The following is a 22,777-nucleotide window of genomic DNA, read 5'->3' on the forward strand; positions in this document are numbered from 1 at the left end:
AATGGCTTAACTGGTCTACATTGTTTGTTCAAGGTTTGGATAATTGGATGCCTTCTCGGTGTCTTCTCAGTTCCTTCTGCAACTCCTACCGATATGGTACCTGTCATTAGGACTATCCGTCTCTGGTATGCAGTACCAACTTCTTGCAGTAGGGCTGGAGTGGGCCGGGAATATATGTATGTTTCATATCATTTTACCCTTTCTAGCTTACTAAATATTATTTAGTAGGATTCTTTCTCAAAGTTGCACTTGCGGCTGCTAGCATTAAAAGTTATGGGAGCCGGTTAGCATGCCTGTGGTCCGGGCATTCTTGATAGGTACATTAGTATCTAAACCAAATTTAGGTGTGGAACGATGATTGATCTAGGAACCAGAAAGGTATTGGTATGGATTAGGGGTTTTGGTATTGGATCCTACACAGTGTTAGGTTTGGCAATTGAGATATTTGCGACATAATTCGTGTGACATGAAATCTCAAGGAGATAACATGCTAGATGAATTAGTGCCCCTGGTAGTTTTCCACATACATGGCCATTCAATCACGTTCTAGAACCATTTTGAGATGCAAGATCCCGTGTGGTCTCGTATACAATCGCGCATAGCATATTTCAAAGCCTGATGGGAGGGGCTTGCGTGAAAGGCCTCACCCATGCCCCCCAGATACTGGAATGCTGGCGGAGATGGTTCAGTCAAATGATCGAGGATACCTTAGCGCCATGGAGCCGAGTTTATCCTCCTTTTTCATCCCACCTCTGTTATTGAAATGATTAAAATATCTGTTCATTTTAACCAAAAAGTGACCACAAAAAAGATTTTTTTTTCATTGTCTTTTAACTCATTAATCATCACCATATTAGTTGTACTATTGTAAAATAAAACCACAGGGAATAAGAATATCTTATCTTACACTGTCTTATAAGGGAAATTCTTATACCTATCAAGGATGACTAACAATCGACCCTGCAACCCCTTTCTCTGTTCCAAAACAGGCCACATGAGCCATATTCTGTTTGGGATAAGAATGAGAATGGAACCAAGTAGGCTGAAAGGAAGGGGTAGTTACACCGAACAGGGGAGTTCTGTTTTTACATTAATCCGGCGGCTTGCTGGCCGGATTCAAGAGGACGGATGGCCCAAGATAGCAGAAATGAGAGGGAGCTCACCTTATCTTTGATGAGCTTCTTTGGCCACCTGGCGGCGAACACTCCGAGCATCTCCCATGGATCATCTAGCGATCAAAGCTCTAATGGAAGAGCTTCTCGGTTGATGCTAAGGAAGAAGGGGAAGAGTGCCTTTATAGATCAGACTCCGAGAAGGGGAATCGGATGGAAAACAGAGAAGCTCAAGAGGAAGACTCCGCTCGGGAGTCTCCCTCTCCAGCCACATGGCCTGAGCAAGCCAAAGGCCGGCCCTGGCCCAAAAATATGGGCTCTTACATTCTCCCCTCTCTTAAAATAAATTTTTTTTCCTCGAAATTAACTTACTTAAGGTTCAGACTTTGAAAGTACTAAACCATTATATTATCCTCGAGCTCCTAAATAATCTCCCTCTTAGAGTGTCTGTTCACAAGATTTTGAATACTTATTGAATTCACAATATTTATTGAATTCTCTTGATCTCTTCTAAAAAAAAGACTAATATCCCAACATTGGATTAAAATGTCATAATTGTTTGCCTAAGAAATTTATTGCTCATGATTAATTCTACGTAGAAATCGTAATCGACTTAACAGAAATAGGAGAAAGCTTTAGCATCAAATGCTTTTCATAATTTATAATCCTCTTTCTTCTCTTAACTTTGCCCATAATTTAATGATCAATTTTTGTCCTAAGAAAACCTCAAATCCCTTTCAAATAGATAGATTAACAATGTCGGAGGTAGGAGTAGGGGATCAATGTTAAACTATTCCAGGTCTAAGCTTAACCATGGAATCATCAATCCGTTATGTTAAATTTAAGATGTCCAAGATTCTCTCAAGAATTGTCAACAATAGAGGAACTTACTGATGAAAATTACGTAGCTATCTCCAAATAATCCTTAGAATCAACAATATTCTCTTCTACTAGATAACTAACTCAAGTCTTCCATCATAATACCTTTTGGATCAAAGTATTATTGTTTTCAACCAATTTCAAATAATTCAATTCACCACGCATCCATTGCGCACTCTAATCTAACCCAGCAAATACTCTAAAATCGCTAAATATTTTATGACCGAAATATCGCTTTACGCTAGGACTAAGAAAATTCAAATTTTAAGTTTTCAAATAGAATTAGTGCATAACCTCTAGATTTTCTTGCCCTCAATATGTGTAGAGCGTATTTACGATAACTAACCCCTAAGCCATTAGTCAAGTTTAAGGTCACCGCATTATCTTCACAACCTCTTTAGAATCTAAAATATCTAGGTTTAATTTAAAGGGGGTTAACCTTGGATTCCTTAGCAATTTGATTAGAAAATCTGCATTGATCTTTCTTCCAACAAAATTTTACTCCAAATTCAATGGGTTAGAAGTTTTTGAGCCAATACTACTACAAGTAGAAATTAAATCTGTTCATTTCTAAATCTTTCTTCACCAAGATTTTTAATATCCAACAGCAATGCTCTATATGATAATTCATATAAGCATCTCATGATTGAAGTCTCTACTCAATATGACGTTATACTAGTGACTTCATCAATAATGACAAAAGATCCCTACTCAAATTATGAATCTAGACTTGAGTTTTAGATTAACACATCAAATAATCTCCAATAATTATAAGAACAATTTAGTAGCCCAATCAAAATATGAAAATTCAAATAACCAGAATTCTTCCATCAATATGCATACTCTATGGCCTTAAGGTAAAATCAAATATATCAATAGGAAATAGACCTATTTGTAGTATCTGAAACTTTCATTTCCAAATATAATTTACGAAGAACATTCCTTTATAATACTATGAAAAATCTATCTTAGCTCACTCCAATATTATAAAAGATCCATGTACAAATCATACTCTAATAATTAGCAGCAAAACCAAAAGTGCTATCACATCTAAACCTATATCAAATTTAAACTTTCAAGTCATTCAAATAACATTTGAACATGGTATAACCGGTATACCATTGTTAACCTTTCTATATTTACCTTAGGTCAAACCTCTCTTATAATGATCAAAGACAATTTATCACGTCCTTCTGTACTCATCGAATACCAAACTCAATATATACAATTTATCATAATGCTTAGCGATCTTACACCTAAGCCCTGAATTTATTTCTGCTACTTTTTGTTATGTCTGGAATGATCATGACATCAAGATTTGATATATTTCTATCACAATCCTTATTGATCCTATACCTATGCTCTGATTCCACTTTTGTTACAATCCTCGATGATCTTAAACTTCAAACTTTGATGCCACTTATGCCACAGTCCATAGTAGTCTTAAATCTTAAGCTCTGATATCATTCCTGTCATAATCCTAAATGATCATAAACTTAGGCTCTGATAGATTTTCTGTCACAATCCGCAATGATCTTAAACCTCAAACTCTGATAGTATTTCTGTCATAATTCCCAATGATCTTAAACCTAAGCTCTAATAATTTTCCTATCATAATTCCCAATGCTCTTAAACCTATGCTCTGATGTCATTCCTATTATAATTTCTAATGATCTTAAGCCTAAGCTTTGATACCACTCTGTCACGCCCCAAACTCAGCATCTGGGTTGGTTACGCGACACGGTCGCACACTTTCTAAGGCAGAGCCTTAGAGAATATGCAAGGCCTAAAAATATAATACAACCTCAATATCTGTAATCAACGGTGATCTCAATGCATACTAAACAACAAATTTGATCCAATTATGAAATTTGATTATCCAACCAATATTAGTGATGCTGTATCTAATCATCCATCCACCTGTAATCTCAACCATAGCCACGTAACATGCAACCTACAAGATTGGAAAAAAAGAGAAAGGAGAAGGGGTTGTGAGCTTCACAGCCTAGTAAAAATTTTCACACATCCACACTAACACAATAATAATATAAATTTGGAAACCGTAAGAAATTATTGCACACAACATGAAATCACAAACCGGCTATCAATAATGCTCGAATAATCAGTATAAATATGTACATCAAATATCAATAGAAATCTAGCCACTCAAGAATGATATATCATACGCTATCTCATAATTCTTCAATAGTATTTTCAATGCTTTTCATTCTATTTCTTTTTAACTTGATCCGAATTAATTATCTTTTCGACTTTGGGCCAAATTTCAGTCATAATTTTCAGCCTGTGGTGGGGCCTGCCAAGATATCACATTTCCAGCCTGTGACGAGGCATGCTATAGTTTTACATTTTCAGCTTGTGATGGGGCCTGCCAAAGTACCACATTTTCAGCCTATGATGGGGTTTGCCAAAGTACCACATTTCCAATTTGTGACGAGGCCTGCTATAGTAACGAGATAAGCCCAAAGTCCTTATTTATTCAATTCAGTTCACATCCACACATCAATTTCTTTTTATTCATTTTCGACTTTAAACTAACCACAGTCGCGTTTCTAGCCCATGACGGGGCAACCAATATAACATGGTTAGTCTAGAGCACCACATTCATTAGTCCGATTATGCAAGTGTAAGTTATGCTTATATATGCATTCATTGTGCCATCAATCACAAGCATACTTGATCAAAATACAAATTAATACAAAAATTATCATAAAACTGTTCTTCCTTCTTGCTTATTTTGATCATTATCACATCATACATATATAGATAAAAAATATTTATATCATGCAGGTCGGTGTACAAAGATTCTTACCTCTTTGCTAACAACCCAAACATACTACCATGATCTATGAACCGAGGTGCGTAGAACCTGCTTAATGTTCTCTTTTCCAAAAGATTGTTCTACTATAGAACCAAATCAACATAAAAAATTATCCAATGTATCCGACGACCCAAAACCTTGTGCTGGTCTACTAAAGGGTCCATCATTACGTAGTAATCTAGGACTATTCTCTGAGTCCCTTTAACCAAAATTTTCTTCGATCAAGCTAGAGAGAAAATACCAAAAAAATAAAATAGAAAAAGAGAGAAATTTGAGTATAAGATCTCGTTGAGCTTCTTCCTATCTGGATGATTGTAGCCTCATATAAACCCAAGGCTGACTGTGAAAATAGATTTATATAGGAAGATATATGAGGCTAGCTAGATGACAATACGTAATTGTTCGAATCAGTCAGCACTACATAACTCAATCCATCTGATCAAGAATATATATATATATATATATATATATATATATATATATATATATATATATATATATATATATATATATCCAATCAAGAGAATAGATCAGGGGTTATCAATTATGAGTCCAATAGTAGCTGACAACAGTCGGGTGTAGGACAGACAGGGTGGACTCGATAGCAGAGTCCGACGATCCAGGTCGATCCGCTCTGGCCAATCAAGCCAGTCAACTCATTAAATAAGAATCAGACTATGGTATAGGTTACACAATAGAGATTCATAATGATAGAGTCCAATGGTACTCGACAATGGTCGCAGTAGGGCTAGCGCGACGGGTGGTCGCAGCGACACTAGTCCAGGACCCTCTATTGGGGTCAACCTGGGTCCACAATGAGAATGTCTGGGACCCTTCTACTGGGTTGCAGAGTACCTTGATCGGAACCTTCTTGTGCATATCACTCTCTCTCTATAAAATCAAACTTAATTATCAAAAGAAAATAAAATAGTGGACTAGTAACCTATACGTGTCTTCTTCACCCCAGATACTGCTGCCACCCTCTTATGCATGGCCTTTTGGATTAGCAGCAAGTCGGTCTTCATGTCTGCAACAAGTGCAAAATCGAAGAGAATGTTAGAAAACTTAACTCTGCGATGGGGTAAAAGGATAAAAATTTCAAGGAATTTTATCCTGAGGGCCGGCTGGGCTCAGACCAACATTAATTAATGTCTCCTTGGACAATAGTTCCTGCAACCGGAGAATCTTCGATTTAAGAAGGATGTTCGAGGATCTTTGATCATCACTGGACAACCTCGGAGGTCGATTCAAAGACCTCCGAGGTGTCCTCCACAGGGTCTCAAACCACTATGGTCGCTCAAAGAAAACGAAAAAACATCTCCCCTTCCATCCGTGTATGAAAGAGGGAGTACCCTGGATCAATTGGCGATCTTTCCAAGGAGAAAAGTACACTAATTGCTTTTTTGATGATGCCTTTTTAAAGTGAAGCATTCCTGAAAAAGAAAAATCGAGGCTCGGAGATTGTGAAGAAGATAGAGGACAAGAAAACCTACAATGACTTGCTAGGAATTCGGAACTAGCTTGGTCAGGATGAAGCTATAAACACTCATCAGCTGGACAATGAAAGGGTGCAGAGGTAATCTAAGCCCGACCCTAAAAGTTTCCTCGTATAGCTCGAGCCGAGAAAGAGGAGGTCTTGTAACCCAGTCCTTGGGACTGATGAGCTCAGAATTAAACTCAGGAGGGATGAAGTGTTGAGCTCGGAGCATGTCCTATTCCTCCTGAGTGAGGACCGACTCTTTGTATTTTGGGTTGAAGCGAACTTCGAGCCCAACCTCACTTGGAGGTGAGAAATGTCGAGCTCGAGGAGATTGGTCGGACGAGCAACTCTCTGCCGACACCTCGATCTCAGCCTCGCTCGTAGTGGAGAATATGAAAAAAAACAAAGCGAACGAAGAAAAAAAAAGAAAAGTTTTGTGCAGCCAAAAATAGAAACCCATCGATGATCACCAGAGAGGAATCAGAGAGGATGCCGAAAGGTGTACCGAAGATGGAGAACTTCATTGGAGGAACACCAAGGGAGAGCTCAAGCTGCTGGAGAGATTTGCAAAAGAAACAAGTAGTGAGAAAGGAAGGGGATAACCTTATATAGAGACACGAACAGCTTTGATTGACACGACAGTTTGGTTTTTTGAGATGATTCAACAACGTATCAGCACAGGATACAACATGAGCAGCCCATCTTGATCGCCACATTAATAACGCTTCGGGATTGCCCCAACATGATGACACGTCGGAAAGATCAATAAACACATTAATGCTTCTTTCTAGATGTTTTGTCCTCGGTCAAGATGACACAACTTCCATCGCCCGAACTAAGATAAAATTCATACTTCAAAGTGAGAGGCAAGGGATGGAGAGAATATTGGACATCTTGACTCCGGTTGGAACCGACCTCCTTGACTTCGCTGGTAACCGAGGTGAATGACTGGCGCAGATCGAGGTATCATTACGCTCGAAGCGATAATAGTTAACAGTTATGCCAAACTGTAGTTAATGCACGATCGGTGCAATTGCTGCCGTGTATTGCCCGTGTGGGATGGTTACTACATTGTTAATGCACGACCAATCTATACCACGTAATTGGGTAGTTCTATATACACCCCCCTATTGCTCAGGACACCCCCCAAAAACCAAAAAAAAAATACCCAAACTAACCTTTAGTGTAATTACCATATTGCCCTTGAAATTTTCTCATACACCCCCCCCTTCCTCCTCCTCCGTTTCGTTTTGAAAAGAAAAAAAAAACACCCCTCAAACCCCCCTTAAACCCCTCGATCCATTTACATCATTTAGGCGATCTTTGAAGGAGATTTAAGCCCCATTCGAAGCATGGACAAGCAACTAGTGATTTGGGACGAAGAATCGGCTGCAAAGGTACGTGTTCCACCTTGTTTCGATTTTTTTTTTTTTTCACGGTTCGTGCTCCGTTCGGCACTGGATCGCCGAACAAAAGGCTTCTGTTCGGCTGAACAGTGCCGAACAGAAGCCTTCTGTTCGGCAACCCTCAACCGAACAGATCTGTTCGGCTGCACAGTGCCGAACAGAAGGCTTCTGTCCGGCACTGTTCAGCCGAACAGAAGCCTTTTGTTCGGCGATCCAGTGCCGAACGGAGCACGAACCGTGAAAAAAAAAAATTTCGGGAGAAGCCGGCGAGGTGGTTCCGGGAGAAGCCGGCGAGGTGGTCGGAGATCGGGAGAATGCCGGCGACGAGAGGGAGAAGGGGGAACGGGGGGGTTTTGGGCGTTGGCGAGGTGTTTTGGAGGGGAAGAGCGGGGTGGGGGGGGGGGGGGGGTTGGGGGGTGTAGAGAGCAATTTAGGTGAGGGGGTGGGGAGGGTGGGGGGTAATTTAGGAATTTTTAATTTTTTAGGGGTGTCCTTAGCAAATGGGGGGGTGTAGAGAGTATTTAATTTTTTTTTAATTTTTGGGGGGTGTCCTGAGCAATAGGGGGGGTGTATATAGAACCACCCCACGTAATTAAGGCACGACGCACCATATCACATAATGGACACGTATTCTACCCTATATAAAAGGATAATTTAGGGATCTTCAGGTAAGCTTGTTCAAAGACTCCTCTTCGTAGATTTTCTTTCTTTAACATTGTTTCTCTAGTATTCTGACTTAAGCATAGGAAGATCCTCCGCCAAAAACTTTCCGACAAATGAACTTCTTGCATGTTTGCCTCGTTTGCGATCAGTTCCTATTCATCTCATTCTCACCTAACATTCCATTTCTTCGGTTCTCACCGATCTTAGAGCACACCGAGTGATGACTGACCTCGGCTCGGAATTTAGCGGCAACAAGTAGTGATCTCTGGAGATGATGAATCATATAGCCATTTTAATGAGTTTTTTTTTCAAAATTAATATAAAATATCTTTGGAATTTTTGTTGCATATGGCACACATTTTTATAGAAAGTTTTTAAAACCAAGAGAGGATAGTGCAAAGAGATCAATTTAGAGAGGGCGAGACTGTAATTTTATGAAAGCTAAAATAAAAGCGGCTAGTTCTGATGGCAAAATGTAAGTGCTGCTAGACAAACCCCGCGAAGTCCCTCTAAGATCGTGCCAATCGGTCCTTCCTCACGCTGCCGACACACACCTCGAGGCAGCTCGAGCAGGGAGCGCACATCGAAATGAAAAAGCTGGGCGGCTTCCACAACCAGCGGAGCCAAATACAAATCGGTATTGCTGGACGTCGTCCATACTAAAAATGAATGAGAATTTTTCTAAATTCGTTACTCATGCACGAAATATCTTATTAAAGTTTGCCAAGGGATGTATGTGGGCTGGCGAGAAATTATACCCTATGGTGGCATTTGGACATGTGGTCAACTTGAAAATAAGACGCAGCACGCAACCTTGAGAAATTAATTATACATCGCAGAGGCTATCAACAATAACAATATCCGCCGTTAAACAAAATCCTTCATTAGCTTCTTTTCCTTTGTATGCAAAGGCCTCGAAGCACGATTAAGGATGGCAAAATATGACCCGACCCGTGTTCGACCTGCCATAAACAGGTTTGGGTTTGGCCTAAATAGGTTCGGATCATAAACAGGTTGATCCGTTTAACCTGCTTATTAATCGGGTCGGATACATGTTTAAGATATCTGATCCGTTTAACCTGTATAACACGTTTAATAACCTATTTAATATATGGGTCGGGTTGGATAAGGCCCTTATCCACAGCCCACAAGGACCCGTTTAAAATAATCTCCCCACGGGTCATTAGGGTACCAGTGCCCTTTTTTTTTTGGTTCGACGCTTCGATCTCTCCAGCTCTCCCTCTAGTCCAACTCCTCCCCCACCCTCGAGCTCGCCGCCTTCGACCCCTCCGACAGCGTCGAGAATTCCTCCTGCCTCCTCGACCGCCTCTTCTGCCCCCGCAAGCCGGCCCCCTCCCTCCCCTACCGTTGATTCGTCGCCGAGCCGGTCGCTGCCCGGTCCTGCTCCTTCATCGGCACCCACAAGTATGTTGCCCATGAGGTCACCGCCGGCCGCTCCCACAGTCCCATGGCAGCGCCGCGTCCTTCTCTACGAGCTTCTCTGCAGCCGGATCTGAAGACTGAGAGATATGAAACCCTAACTCTAGATCTCCTCCAAGGATCCGGAGCTCCGTAGCAGAGTGCGGAAGGGGCGAGCGCAGGCGAACCCGATAGTCTAGGCCGAGAGGCCGACCGCCGCCAAGAGGAGGGCTCAGCAGTGGTCGCTCGGTGCGGCGTTGCAACGGCGGCACAGTGGCGGTCGCGGCAGATCTTGAGGCGGTGGTTCGACCGATGAAGCTCCGGCGGCGACACGGTAAGGAGGAGGCCGCGGGCAGTGCGGGGTGGCGGCTCAGGCGCAGCCGTGGCGAGGAAGGCCGATTGGGGAAGAAGATGAGCAGAAAATTTTTTTTCTGCTTTGCGGCTTTACCCTTCCACCTCTCTCTCTCTCTCTCTCTCTCTCTCTCTCTCTCTCTCATCTCTTTTCCCCTCCCATCCCTCTAGCCGGCTAGCCTCCACCCTTTCCTTTTCTTAAACAGGTCGGGTCAGGTGACCTGTTTATTAAACAGGTCGGGTTCAGGTTGTAATTCCTGACCTATTTAATAAACAGGTCGGGTTCAGGTTTATAATTTTCTGACCCGACTTGTATCTGACCCGATCTGTTTATACTTGATCCGATTCGATTGCCACCCCTAGACACAATTTCCATCAGTCTCCACCGATGCTGGGGAGCTCCCCCTGCCTGATCGCTGCCAAACCCTCCACCATTCTCTACCGACGTATAGCACGAACCTCCTCCGCATCATTTCCACCACTAGCACCGCTCTCCATGCACCCATCTGTGCCCACCTCATGCTTCAAACACCGCTGTGCACTCCTTCCCCTCCAGGAACTTCACCACCTTCGCTACCCTCCTTCTCTCTCCCTCCACCTGTGCCATCGTCCTCTTGTCTGTTACCATCTCGCTAAGCAGCATCTCCGGTGTTGCTACATCATCCATTGCCTCGATCACCATGCAGTAACTCTCCGAGTATGGTTTGATCTTGGCGGCGGGCATGCTGCAGAGGATGGCGATGGCTTTGGTTGGCTCGCTAGTTTGAGGGTGTTGAGGTCGAGGTCGACGAGGTGCAAACCGAGAGGGCGGAGGGAGAAAGGATGCCGGCCACCGAGTAGTCATGAGTAGTGATGACGACGACAGAGACAGAGCCAGGAGAGAGGAAGGGACACGTGGGTCTTGCAGGCGGGGAGGAGCACCAAAGTGGAGGAGAGTCAGGAGGAAAATGGCTTTGTTTTTTTTTTTTTTTTCAAGCTGGCCATGTGTCCAAATACGATCAGTTGCATGCATGGCTGACATGGTGCATGCAGCAGAGAGTATAATTTCGCATGGATCGGATGTTCTTTTAACACAGTTGTTGGGCTAGCCCTAATTCAACGTTAACATATCTATTATCCACAGCTAAAACCTCGCCAACTTGTAGGACAGCATCCCTATGTCGATCCAATTCCTCGCCGCACCGCCTTCCAGTCTCATGTGAACTTGCTTTCCGACTCTCGGCCGACCATTAAAAGTCGAGCTTCCACGTGTGATGACACTTATTTGTTTTTGTGCCTTTCAATACCCAATCTTTTTCTCGTATATCGACTTCCACATCACGTGCCAAAAGACTTCCCCCTCCCCTCATCACCGCACCCATTATTTCCTCCAAGACGTGGCACTAAACTGTTGTCGCGCCACGTCGGACGGAGACCGTGCGGTGCGGGAAGTTTGAATTTGCGACCTAGCGTGTTATATCATAATTCGTCTCCATCCATGCAAAGAGACCACGGCGGCCCCCTTCTTTCGTGTGGAAGCCAATCGCCGCGTCTTTATTCGCCCGGCTACGTGTCGAACTCTCGGCGTCCTATCGCGGAGGCCACGTACGAGCCACTGGAGATGACGCCAGCCCGTGACGTGCGTCCACACGCCGACCGCCGCGGCTCTACCAGAATCAAAGCTACCCCGTGGGCGCTCTGGCGGCAACGTACGAGCCCGTCCAAAAAGCATGACGTAAGCGATGACATAATCCAGTGTCCCGATCCTCCGCCCAAACGTGACTGGCCAGCCGTTCGATGACCGCCACGTGGTAGGGGCACAATGTCAACTTGCCTCATCCTGCTGTCATTCCCACGTGCAACATCCAAAATCTACCGCGGTTCCGCGACACGTGTCTCCTCGAGGACTATATATATCTCGGGCTGCCCTGGGGTTCTAAGGTTCCAACTTCCAAACCTCTCCGTGAGAGATAGAGAGAGGAGGCACAGAGCTAGATATAGATTTGTGGTTCTGATCAAAGGAGGAGCAAAATGAGCGTCGGAGATTTGCAGCTGCCCCCCGGGTTCCGATTCCATCCGACGGACGAGGAGCTCGTGATGCACTACCTCTGCAGGAGGTGCGCTATGCTGCCGATTTCCGTGCCCATCATCGCCGAGATCGATCTCTACAAGTTCGATCCGTGGCAGCTCCCAGGTATGCTCTCCATCTCTTATCCGTCCGATTCGCATCAAACTGTAAAGGATTCACCTTTTTTTGATAGTATAAATAACACTAGATCAACAGGAAAGGCGTTGTACGGGGAGAAGGAGTGGTACTTCTTTTCGCCGAGGGAACGGAAGTACCCGAATGGTTCGAGGCCGAACCGGGCGGCGGGGTCGGGGTACTGGAAGGCGACAGGGGCCGATAAGCCGATCGGTTCTCCCAAGCCGGTGGCGATCAAGAAGTCGCTGGTGTTCTACGCCGGCAAGGCGCCCAAGGGGGTGAAGTCCAACTGGATCATGCACGAGTACCGGCTCGCCGACGTCGACCGGTCCGTCCGCAAGAAGAACAGCCTGCGTGTAAGTATCCTACTTCCTTGCACCCTAAGCTTCCATTACATATTTGACACGTACCCTAAAAAAATTTTACGAGTCGGCGTGTTTCATGGTGTCGCTTGCCTTCACGTGGCATGCCTAATTGGCTAACCGGTCGGATTAGCTTGAACCGGACGCTGTGGCCCAAAATACAGGACACATGTTGCACGAATAGTTTGGTCGAAGCGTTCGGCGTACGAACGAACCTGGACTCGGTAATTGTTTTTTCGTGATCTGAGTGTGAAAGGCATCTCATGCCGTCACCTCTTTTGTACTTATCGGGTTTTAAAAGTCAAAGATTAGATGACGACATAATAAGGCGGTTGAAAGGGATCGATAGAGTGCTTCTTTTAATTCCCTGAATCTGATCGATATCTGATAGACCAGACAGCTTACAAGGTTTAATAATTGCCACGTGTCTTTTTGGTTGCAGTTGGATGACTGGGTGCTGTGCAGGATCTACAACAAGAAAGGGGGGGTCGAGAACCTTAGCGGCCCGGAGTGGAACTCGGCCGGTTCGAGGAACCTCGGGCCGGCGCCCGGCTCGCCCGAGAAAAAGCCGGTGATCGTCTCGCACGTGCCGCCTCCATTTTCGTCGCCGGCGCCCGCGTCGACGGACCTGTTCTGCTTCGACGCTTCGGAGTCGCTGCCGAGGTTGCACCCTGACTCGAGCTGCTCGGACCACGTGCTGTCGTCGGAGTTCACGTGCGAGCGGGAGGTCCAGAGCCGGCCGAGCTGGGGAGCGTGGGAGAAAGCCCTCGGAGTTGGCGTTCACAACGAGGTTGCCGCCGGGGCGTTCCCGCCGCTCTCGCCCCCTGGTGCTTTCCGGGACCCACTCCAAGACGCGTTCATGATGTACCCCCAGAAGCCCTTCTAGAGGCTTCCGCACGTGAGACGGAGCACGCTTATTACAGATATCTAATGGGGATGTTCGCAAACATACGCCGGAAAGGTTGAGCACCGTCTGATTCGGGCGACACAGGGGAGCCACCGTAGAGATTGTATGCTAGGCCCGTGATGAGGGTGTCCAGAGGTTTGTGGACCGTCGGATCAAGAGATGGAGTGAGGTGATCAGGCGGCCACGAGTTGTACGTGTACGGTTGGGATAGCATGTTAGACAAAGGACTTTGATGTCCTCTGCTAAATTTTGTACTACAGAAAAGAGGGCAATGCACATGGACAGGCCCACCAACTTAGCGATGGACCTGATTTTACTCAATAATATTATGCATACATGGTCATTGCCTTTTTTTTTTTATTTATTTTTTATTATTATTTTTATTTTTCTGCTAAAACGAACATTTCATACATCAAGGGTACGAATACACCCAATAAAGTCAGAAAACAAAAAGTCTCAAAGTGCTCCGGACAGCTCTCTCTTCCCGGACCATAGAGTACCTCCTGAGTGGCTCGCAATATATACCGCCACCCAGTTGGCCGCCTCGTTGGCTTCACGATATACATGCATGGCTTGAAATGTGACCTCTCTTGCCATCTTCCAAATGTCACGGAACAAGAGGTAAACTTTCCCATAGCTGCTTGAGCCCTTTCGGACCCAGCTGATCACAGTGGTTGAATCTCCCTCCAATAGGACTGAACTTGCCTGAAACACTCGCCGCACGTAACGCATACCCATCCAAGCTGGCCATAGTTCTGCCCCAGGAACCGAGGTGTCAAAAATCTGACAGCCCCCTGTCGCCGCCACACCAGAGCTCAGCCCTTTGATGATGAATCCAACCCCTCCTCTCCTACCTCCATCCAAGACTAAGCCATCAAAATTGACCTTGAGGAAACTCGGAGGTGGGGGCTCCCTAGTAAAAAAATACCCTATGTCGAGCTGCCAAAGCAGTATGAGGGCCTCAGATGTCCCGAGCTGTCCAAGGTCTATGGGCTAAATCTACATGTATGATCTCTATTGCCCGAGCTCGAGCTCGCTCCATCATGAACCGTAGTGATGGGCTACCCTCGCCAAAAATCCGAGCGTTCTGGGCCAGCTATACCTGATAAGCTGTACAAGATGCCCGAATAAGCATGCTGCGCATCTGAGGGATACCAGCCCATCGCTGAACCACCTCCAAAAAATAGTCCCTCCGGCTCCAAGCGTCCTCCAGAATCCCGGTCAGACTCCAAGCACCCCGCGCCCAATCGCACTGGAAGAGTACATGATCCACCGACTCGTCCACCCCACAATCCAGGCATAGGGGGGAAAACTCACTCCTTGTCTACTCAGCACTGAACACGTCAGCAGACGCTCCCAGGCCACCTTCCATAGAAAGAGAGCAACCCTCTGGTGTAGCCCAACCCTCTACACCCAGCCACAGTCTAATCCCGGCTCTAACTCCCGCTGAGTAGCTCGAAAAACATTACGACCCCGACACTTGCTTGCAAGTAGTGCTCCAAACCCTGACATCCGGACCTGTAGATCCCAGAAAGGGGAGTGCCCGAACCCGCTCTGCCAAATGCTCTCCAAACAGCTGGCCTAGTCTGTCACCATCCCACTCCGCCGCCCCCGGCCTGAGAAGGTTAGAAACCTGGAGCCCCTCTGTCCCCTCACCACTAAACATCATCGGCCATAATCTCAATGGGAGCGCATCCACCCACGAGTCGTCTATCACATCAATGCTTCGTCCGTCGTCAATCAACCATCTGAAATGCGCCAAGGCCATCAGCAAGTACCTTCCAATCTCTTGCCACATAAAGGAATATCTCCAGCTGCCTACCGCCTGTGCAGTAAATCCGGCACGACCATATCTAGCCGTTATGATCTGGCTTCAAAAACCATGCGGCTCCAAAACAACCTGCACTGCCGGCCATGCCAAAAGAGCCTCGCACCGTGCCTGAAGTGACTGCACCCCTAGACCACCCTCCCACAGAAGCAAGCATACTCTCTCCCAGGCCACCAGATGTACTTTGTACCCTCCCCCACGAGAGCCCCACAGAAAACTCCTCATGAGCTTCTCAATCCCCTCTAGGACCATCTTTGGCACAACAATATGTGCCATCAGATAAATAGGCATAGAACATAGATCTGACCTGATTAGCATCAATCTGCCCATCATGGAGAGCAAGGATGCTCTCCAACCCTCAAGTCATTGCCTTTCTATATATGGTTGCAAGCTACGTCATGGACTCAGGGGAATGACCTGGAGTTGTAAAATATTCCTCCTCCATTTATTGAATAGATATAAGCGATCTCTTATTTGAAGGGAAGATAAAGGCGATCTCTATAAAGAGAAGTTGGTTTGGACGAATAAGGTTTGGTTTGGGTCCACGTCTATCACCATCTGTGAAAAGGTAAGCAGGCTGATCCGCCCACTTGATTGTGGCCTACGCAGTTTACTCAAAAAGAGATGGATTTTTGTGGAGTATTCAATTTACGGTTGTGTCATGGGTTGAAAACGAGACAGAGTTGCACAAATTGTCGATTCTTTTTAGATTTTTTTGGGCTAAGTAAAAAACCTGGCCGGGCATAGTTTAGATGTTCTTATCTTTAATTCCAAGGGAATCTTTTTTTTTTTTTTTTCGTTAATGTTGCCTGAACAGAGTGATGGATGGGAACCAATTATTTGCTTCTTACAGGCTTTGTTATCTGTGACTTGCATGTTTCTAGATCAGGCCAGTGAATGTAGGGCTCGGATCCACTCTAATCATGTTGAAAATTGGAGAGGGCACATCCATCCATTGCATGGCCCGATGTGGCCATCCAGCAGATGGACGGTTTAGATTATTTACCATTGGATGAGCCCTTAGAGGGGATACAAAGGGAGAGATATGGGCACATCGTTCCTGCCTCTCCATTTCTTCACAATAGTGTATGCTGCCGCCAAAATCCGGCATTCCTCTTCTCCATTTCTCCCAATAGTGTATATCGCTGCCACATTGCAATCTAACGGGACTAGATGAACTAGCGATAGAGACAGATATGCTCAGAAGGTCTGCTCGAATTGGGAGGTTCAGCATGCAACAGGAAGGAGAAAAAGTAAAGGTTGTCAGACTTGATTTGGCAGAGGACCCTCCAACGCTTAAGCCAGAGCAGGCTTTGGTTGAAGATGTTGAAATCTGAGAGTATGAGCAATGGAAAGTATGGTGGAGAGAGAAATAAGCATGGAATAAGTGTATACCTAGAGGTCTCCTAGGTCCTATATACATAGGACCATGGGTGTAGAGTCTTCATGTTGAAGCTATCAGAGATATACCAAGAAAGGGTAATGTTTAGTTGGTATTATTGCATTCTCTTGTGCTTTGGTAAAACATCTCGATATTGGCATTAAAACATCTAACTGTGTTATGTTGGATGTTGCTATTGTCCTTCAGTAGTAAGTGAAGTTTTATAGTTTGATTCTTTTATTAGTCTCCCTAAGGTTAGTATCTAATACATCTTAGAACTGACCATAACTGATGTGGCAAATGACCAATAAGAGCTCGCCATATAGCCATAGGCCGACTATTGGGGGAAAAATGGACTATCCCACGAGTACAATTAAAGCATCAAAATCCGACAGCAAGCCTGAACTCGTGCAGGCCGAGCTCCGAAGGCCGAGCTCGTCGTCCACATGCTGCAGCCACGCCCTGCAGCAGTCTCACAGTACCATGCTTTGTTTGCCGGCCACGCCATGACACATCAATCAGGAACCATACCCTACTACGACTGTCAACAATTAATGCGCATGGTCTCCACGGATCTACGGGTTACTCAAAATCTCAGGCCATTCACGGCAACTCATCGACTCACTCAACTACGTCCGGTCACCTACAACAACTCATTGGCTCCAGTCCCGTCCTCCACGGCAACGCATTAATTCAGATGACCACACTCAATCATGACGGTAACTCATTTAATTCGCCCGGTCACATCACAGGTAATCCTGTATCCCTCCTATAAAAGGAAAACTTCTTCCTCTTTAAAGGGGGATTTCTTCTTCTTCATCCGGAGACTCTAACTCCGACATACAGTCCATCTCCTTCTCCAAATTAAGCCCCCCTCTGACTTAAGCATCGGAGGGCCGGCACCGGAAACCCCGGCTACCAGCTTTTTTACAGATCCTCTGGAGGACACAACCCGCCGACATACCGCCACCCGCCATTTTGCACCGGAGCTCCTCCTTCTCAGCCAAATGGCCACCCTCAGGTCCAATTTCCAGCAACACCGATCATTAAGAGCCTACCACATGATCAACCTAAAAGGCGCAGAGTCATTTAAATTTCAAACTCTCCTCCACCTGATGAGAGTTTCAGTCCACAATTGCAAAAATTTCTTTATGTGTCGACGTGCAAATTATTCATGCGGGCGAAATGCGCAGAAGTGATCTTCAGACTAGATGTGTGGGTTGTTACTAAACACATGGCTGATTTTCTCGATGATAAGCGCCAGTCCTCCCCTACAAAAAGCATACCTAGGGCCTCTCCTATATAAAGCATACCTAGGGGCCCTCCAGGTTAATTCTTTTCGACCCTATCACCACGTTGCCTTTTTGCTATCTCAAATCTCCTCTATTCCTTGAGGTCAGCACCTGACTTGGGCATCCAAAGGTCTCGGTCGGACACCCTCCAGCAACTGGACTTCCATGTTTTCTATTTCAGTCGGAGCGCACTTAGGAATACCGAACCAAGCATGACCATCATTACCCAACTCTTTCACTGCTGCTCGTGCACCAAAAGTGACCCAGATTGAACTTGCCAGCCTGAGTGGATGCACGACTCACAGAGCTCTCCAGCCCAACAGCCTCCACAGCGCCAGGCCAGACTTCAACAGCAATAGTGTCTATACTAAAGTTGTTTTTTGGATTTCAAATTGTTCCATGCATATTAACAGAATTAAACATTATATATTTGTGCATTTGGACATTTAGGAAAAGAACTGAATGGAAAAACAATGTCCAAAAACTGTTATCCATCGTTAATTTCATCTTGGGAGGTTACCTGATGTCTCGTTCCCCATGACATTTATATTGTAATGCTGAATGATATTATCGTTACTGTGTTTCTGGTGCCCAGACTCCAGGAAAAGACATGCAATAATCTGAAAGTACTGCAACTGCCCCACATCTAAACAAAATCAAGCGGGCAAGACCCCAGATTCATCTGGATGACGCTTTTCTTATTTGTTTTGGCTACAATTTTGTGCCAGATCGCTTGCTCAATCAACATTAATTGTTTGGAAAAATGATTCATCTGACCTCTCGGCCATCCTGCATAGGTCATAGGTGACCTTGATTTGGGACCGAACAGCATGGCGATCATATATATGGGTGGCCACATATATAGGCCTAGGTGGCATGCACATGTGGCTCGAGTGGAGGAACCTTCGTCATTTATTCTTATCCAAGCCTAATAAATCCCTACTTTGCCTACCTAGAGAACTTCCAAACTGTGTAATACTCTCATAAGATAATGCAAAATTTTGTCACAGATGCTGTACGTTCTCTATTATTACTGGACAGCCATGAGATATTTTTTTTTTTAGCTATCGAATATATCGTGTGTTAATGTCTCAAGATGTTTAACTAGTGTTGCTGGACTGTAATCCAAACATCTTTCCTCCTGTCATGCACCATCACTTGTAAACATTACACTAGTATGTAGGATGTTTCTGCATGCTTGTTTACAGTTATGCTGGCGTGATTTGCTGCAATACAAGGACCTCCAGATTTTAATTGCCACAGAGGAACTGATGCTGAACATTTGCACACATAGGTCGACCCTTTATGCACTAGTTTGTGCGAGAAGAGGCCATGTTTTTATGTTCAGCTCACAATGCAAAGCGTTGTCTTATTCGAAGAGCTTACAGTATAAAGGTAGCACAGCAACAAAATACTCACAGAGAAAAGATGAGAATTTTGATGTATTTAATATTATATCATCAGGTAGTAGAGTAAGAAAGGTTTCATTCTAAGTTCTGCATGTATGCATGCAAACATCGAGTCAGAGACAATGGATTGCTCATGTCTTCGTCTTATTGTCAACCCTTTCAAGAAGGGTGTAATTCATTCCAGCGGATAAGTTGCAGACTTGAAAGCCCTGCTGCAGTCTGCGCTGGCCCATCCAATCCGCTGCTTATCATTGTCATAAATAACCAAGAGGTCGAGCATTGATATATCTGCAAACGTCCAGCAAATGGATAAAGTTAATCAGTGGTAATCTGAGAATCATCTCTTGCGGCACCCCTACTTTTTTCCTTGCCAGTGTCGGCAAAATTAGAAGAATCCTACCTCCAATTAAATTGATATTGCTTTGCAGCCCTTCTTCTGTGCCATTGAGAATACCCAAGCATGCATTATGATGCTCCTACAATCAAAAAGCAACGCAGATACTGTCATTTTTGCAAATTTCTTACCTGTCCAATAAAAAAAGTAAAGCAGTAAGGGATACCGAAATGATCAGATAATTCGCTGGAGGTATCTTCATAGATGCTGCCCCATCAGCAAATCTCAGCTCCAATTGCTTGAAGTAGCCCTGAGCATCAGCTATAGAGCTGAATGGCCGCGGGCCTCTCCAGCAATAAGGCAGCCAGTGGTCATCGTATGCCCTCGTCAGCGGCTGTTTAGATACATGGCCGTTCAGCTGCGAGACGAGAGGAAACTTTTAGCTCTGAACAACCCAAGCAAAGAAAGAAAGAAAGAAAGAAAGATCCAATTCCGTTTACCGTAGAGATAAAATTGTTGTACGGCTGAAGTCCAAAGTAGGTATAGGTGGTTCCGCTGTCCAGCAACACCATGAGATTGGAACCTAGAGGCTGGTTTCCCCAGAAGAGACTTGCTGGCCCCGGCGAGTAGTGAAAGCTGATCCAAAACATTAGCATCATATATATCTGATTAGTATATCATATATAGCGTCATCCAGAATTCAGCAAGGGCAGGACTGGGGCTGACCTCCGAGTCATGGGCGCCCAGGTGACCTTGCCGGAAGGGAGCATGTCATCCCCCATGAAGAAAAAACCTCCCCCTCTACTACCAAGACAGTGCGCCACAAGTTTCCCGAACACCCCCTGGCTGCTCAGCTGGGACAGGATGCTGATCTCCCCAGAGCCCAGCCCCAGCATGCCGTCTGTGGTTGCCCGATCCTTGTCGTTCCGCCACCGCCCGCACCTGCAACAAAAACTCATCTGCTAGAAATCATCACGATCGAGCATATAAAATCTTTAACAAAAGTTTTAGTGAAAAAGAGTTCGAAGTTTGGGGAAAAAATGATGCGGAGAGTTCTTTAGAACATAAATAAAAGTACGATTAGTGACGAACTCATACAATTATTTAATATAATTAATGAAGGAAACTAACAAGAGAACACTAGGGAGGCGATAAAAAAACAGTAAACAGCAGGAAAAAATAAGAGCAAAGCACATCGAAATACTCCGTTAGTGTGCGCTTTTTCTTGACTAAAAACTGTGGTTCAGCTCATAACAGTACATAAATTTGTGAGCTACGGATGTTAATGCTAGGACTCCCTCGGCGGAGTGGGTACCCGAAGGCAACGAGAGGATGGACGATAGAGCCGTTGGTGAGGCGGAGGGTCAAGGTGTCGGCAATGAGGACTCCCTCGGCGGAGTCGTCGACGTACTGTACTAGGAAGTCGCACCGCTCCGGAGATTTGCATGGCCTTGCACCGGCGGAGGCGTGTAGTGCTCTACATCGCGGGTCATCGCAGGGGATCAGCTTGTCCATCGGCGGCCGGGGGTACACTGCTTGAGGCGGCACCTGAAAACCGCCCGAAGAAAGAATGAGAAAAACAAATAGAATCGAGAGATCGAGAGAGGAGGAGGAGAAGGTTCTTGAAACGATCGAGGAAGAGATTTTTTTTTTCCCGGGTTTTTCTTTGGCAGCGGACCTCGCATTGGACCCAGGGGACGTCGCTGCCGGTGTCGATGTCCAGGGAGTAGAAATTCTGAGAATTCCCGAAGCTTATCTGCACGTAGAATTTCCTGCGATTGAGTCAGAGGCCATGAGTCCGCTGCATGATCCCGAAAGGATCCCAAATAATGAGCTCTTTTTACATGCTATCCAGCTTACCCTTGGGGATAGACGTTGCCTTGCAGAGGGAGGTAGGCGCCGACCCCGTGGCCAGCGTCGATCTGCGGCGGCGGAGACGCCTTCGGTTTCATGGGGAGGGCGGTGGCGTACAAATTGGCGGCGGCTGAGCAGGATAAGATCGCCGCGAGGTCGGATGCTGCGACCAGAAGCGCGACCAAAAGCACAGCTCCTTTCCCTCCCATTCTCACGAAAGAGGAGCTCTTGTCTCCTTGTTGGCGGCGGTGGTTCTCCGCGGTGGTGCTCGGTGGAGTCCCGTCGAGAGGACGACTTGCGACTTGCTTGCAGCTCGGGCTCTGGCGCCGGGCGCTTATTTATACTCGCCGATTCGATTAATTAATCTCTTAAACCCAACCTAAATCCTACTTTACCGCCGTTAAACTTAAATATAGAAAAAGGAAGGTGATAATTAATTATCTCTCACTCTGACGCGGAAATCGCCGATTTCGCACCGTGCGATCAGTTTGTCCTCGTTAAAAAAGTATGATGGACGAGGTGATGACGTGAACTGAGAATACCAGGGTTGATATTTTTAGATTGTGTAAGAAATGGGCTTATTTTTAGGATATCCGTAGCTTCAACATAGGATGGGGGCTTTGGTCTATTTAATTAGTCTATTCTAGGTGCATAAAGGTACGGCAAGAGAGAAGCTTAGCCTTAGTGTGGACAAGTGTTACTAATATTCCATTTTACAAGCATGGGCTGGTGGAAGAAAGTACATAAGTTTACGATTGATTTTTTTTTTAATAGACATTTTATACATTTTGAGTATAAATATATCTAATAAAATTAAAAAACAAGCCATGTACTGTCCTAAACAACTCTTCTTCCAAGCTCACAGAGTGCCTCTTGAGTCGCAGGACATATAAGAAGCCACTCGGTGCACTATCTTATTAGTCTCTCTAAATATATGCTTAGCCTAAAAAATTACTTCTATTTACTCCATGCCGAAGTAAGCTTGATAGAAGTTATAAAACCCGCCACCGGTTTTGATACTGTGGGCTGCATGGTTTCTGTAAGTCTCCAATTTATTTGTCTCGCATGCCCTGCTGTCA

At 45.2% G+C, this 22,777-nt stretch overlaps 2 protein-coding genes and 1 long non-coding RNA gene across 4 annotated transcripts; 2 read left to right on the plus strand and 1 right to left on the minus strand.

Moving 5' to 3' along the window:
• Positions 1-37: 37 nt before the first annotated feature.
• Positions 38-4,321, plus strand: LOC148700299 (uncharacterized). The gene is made up of 2 exons (XR_015972508.1): positions 38-176; positions 4,280-4,321. It is a non-coding gene; the product is annotated as an uncharacterized LOC148700299 (long non-coding RNA).
• Positions 4,322-11,101: 6,780 nt separating this feature from the next.
• LOC103719947 (NAC domain-containing protein 48-like) lies at positions 11,102-13,943 on the plus strand. Its single transcript, XM_008809435.6, has 3 exons — positions 11,102-12,322; positions 12,413-12,687; positions 13,136-13,943. The coding sequence occupies exons 1-3, from the start codon at positions 12,160-12,162 to the stop codon at positions 13,577-13,579; spliced, it is 882 nt and encodes a 293-aa protein (XP_008807657.4). The 5' UTR covers positions 11,102-12,159; the 3' UTR covers positions 13,580-13,943.
• Positions 13,944-19,521: 5,578 nt separating this feature from the next.
• Positions 19,522-22,002, minus strand: LOC103719968 (aspartic proteinase Asp1-like). 2 transcript variants are annotated; one of them, XM_008809459.4, is made up of 8 exons: positions 21,705-22,002; positions 21,523-21,616; positions 21,160-21,392; positions 20,571-20,786; positions 20,345-20,480; positions 20,071-20,262; positions 19,911-19,986; positions 19,522-19,798 (listed from the first exon to the last, which is right to left on the minus strand). In XM_008809459.4, exons 1-8 carry the CDS (start codon positions 21,905-21,907, stop codon positions 19,686-19,688), a joined length of 1,263 nt encoding a protein of 420 aa, XP_008807681.3. In that variant the 5' UTR covers positions 21,908-22,002; the 3' UTR covers positions 19,522-19,685. The 2 variants fall into 2 exon arrangements, with proteins under 2 accessions (XP_008807681.3, XP_089783062.1); XM_089926936.1 differs by having other exon boundaries at positions 19,522-19,986; positions 21,705-22,000.
• Positions 22,003-22,777: the final 775 nt, after the last annotated feature.

This window comes from Phoenix dactylifera, chromosome 13 (assembly GCF_051530095.1).
Source record: "Phoenix dactylifera cultivar Ajwa chromosome 13, Ajwa_hap1_PhDact_Kaust_v1.1, whole genome shotgun sequence".
In the NCBI taxonomy this organism is placed as follows: Eukaryota; Viridiplantae; Streptophyta; class Magnoliopsida; order Arecales; family Arecaceae; genus Phoenix; species Phoenix dactylifera.

What these genes read in the sequence shown, in the direction of transcription:
- LOC103719968 (XM_089926936.1), bottom strand. Translation starts at nt 21,907, where the DNA reads ATGGGAGGGAAAGGAGCTGTGCTTTTGGTCGCGCTTCTGGTCGCAGCA. An exon ending in TCCCCTGGGTCCAATGCGAG is followed by an intron (nt 21,393 to 21,522) that starts GTCCGCTGCCAA and finishes GGCGGTTTTCAG; the next exon opens with GTGCCGCCTCAAGCAGTGTA. An exon ending in CGAATTATCTGATCATTTCG is followed by an intron (nt 19,987 to 20,070) that starts GTATCCCTTACT and finishes TTTTGATTGTAG; the next exon opens with GAGCATCATAATGCATGCTT.
- LOC103719947 (XM_008809435.6), top strand. Translation starts at nt 12,160, where the DNA reads ATGAGCGTCGGAGATTTGCAGCTGCCCCCCGGGTTCCGATTCCATCCG. An exon ending in CGATCCGTGGCAGCTCCCAG is followed by an intron (nt 12,323 to 12,412) that starts GTATGCTCTCCA and finishes CTAGATCAACAG; the next exon opens with GAAAGGCGTTGTACGGGGAG. An exon ending in GCAAGAAGAACAGCCTGCGT is followed by an intron (nt 12,688 to 13,135) that starts GTAAGTATCCTA and finishes TTTTGGTTGCAG; the next exon opens with TTGGATGACTGGGTGCTGTG.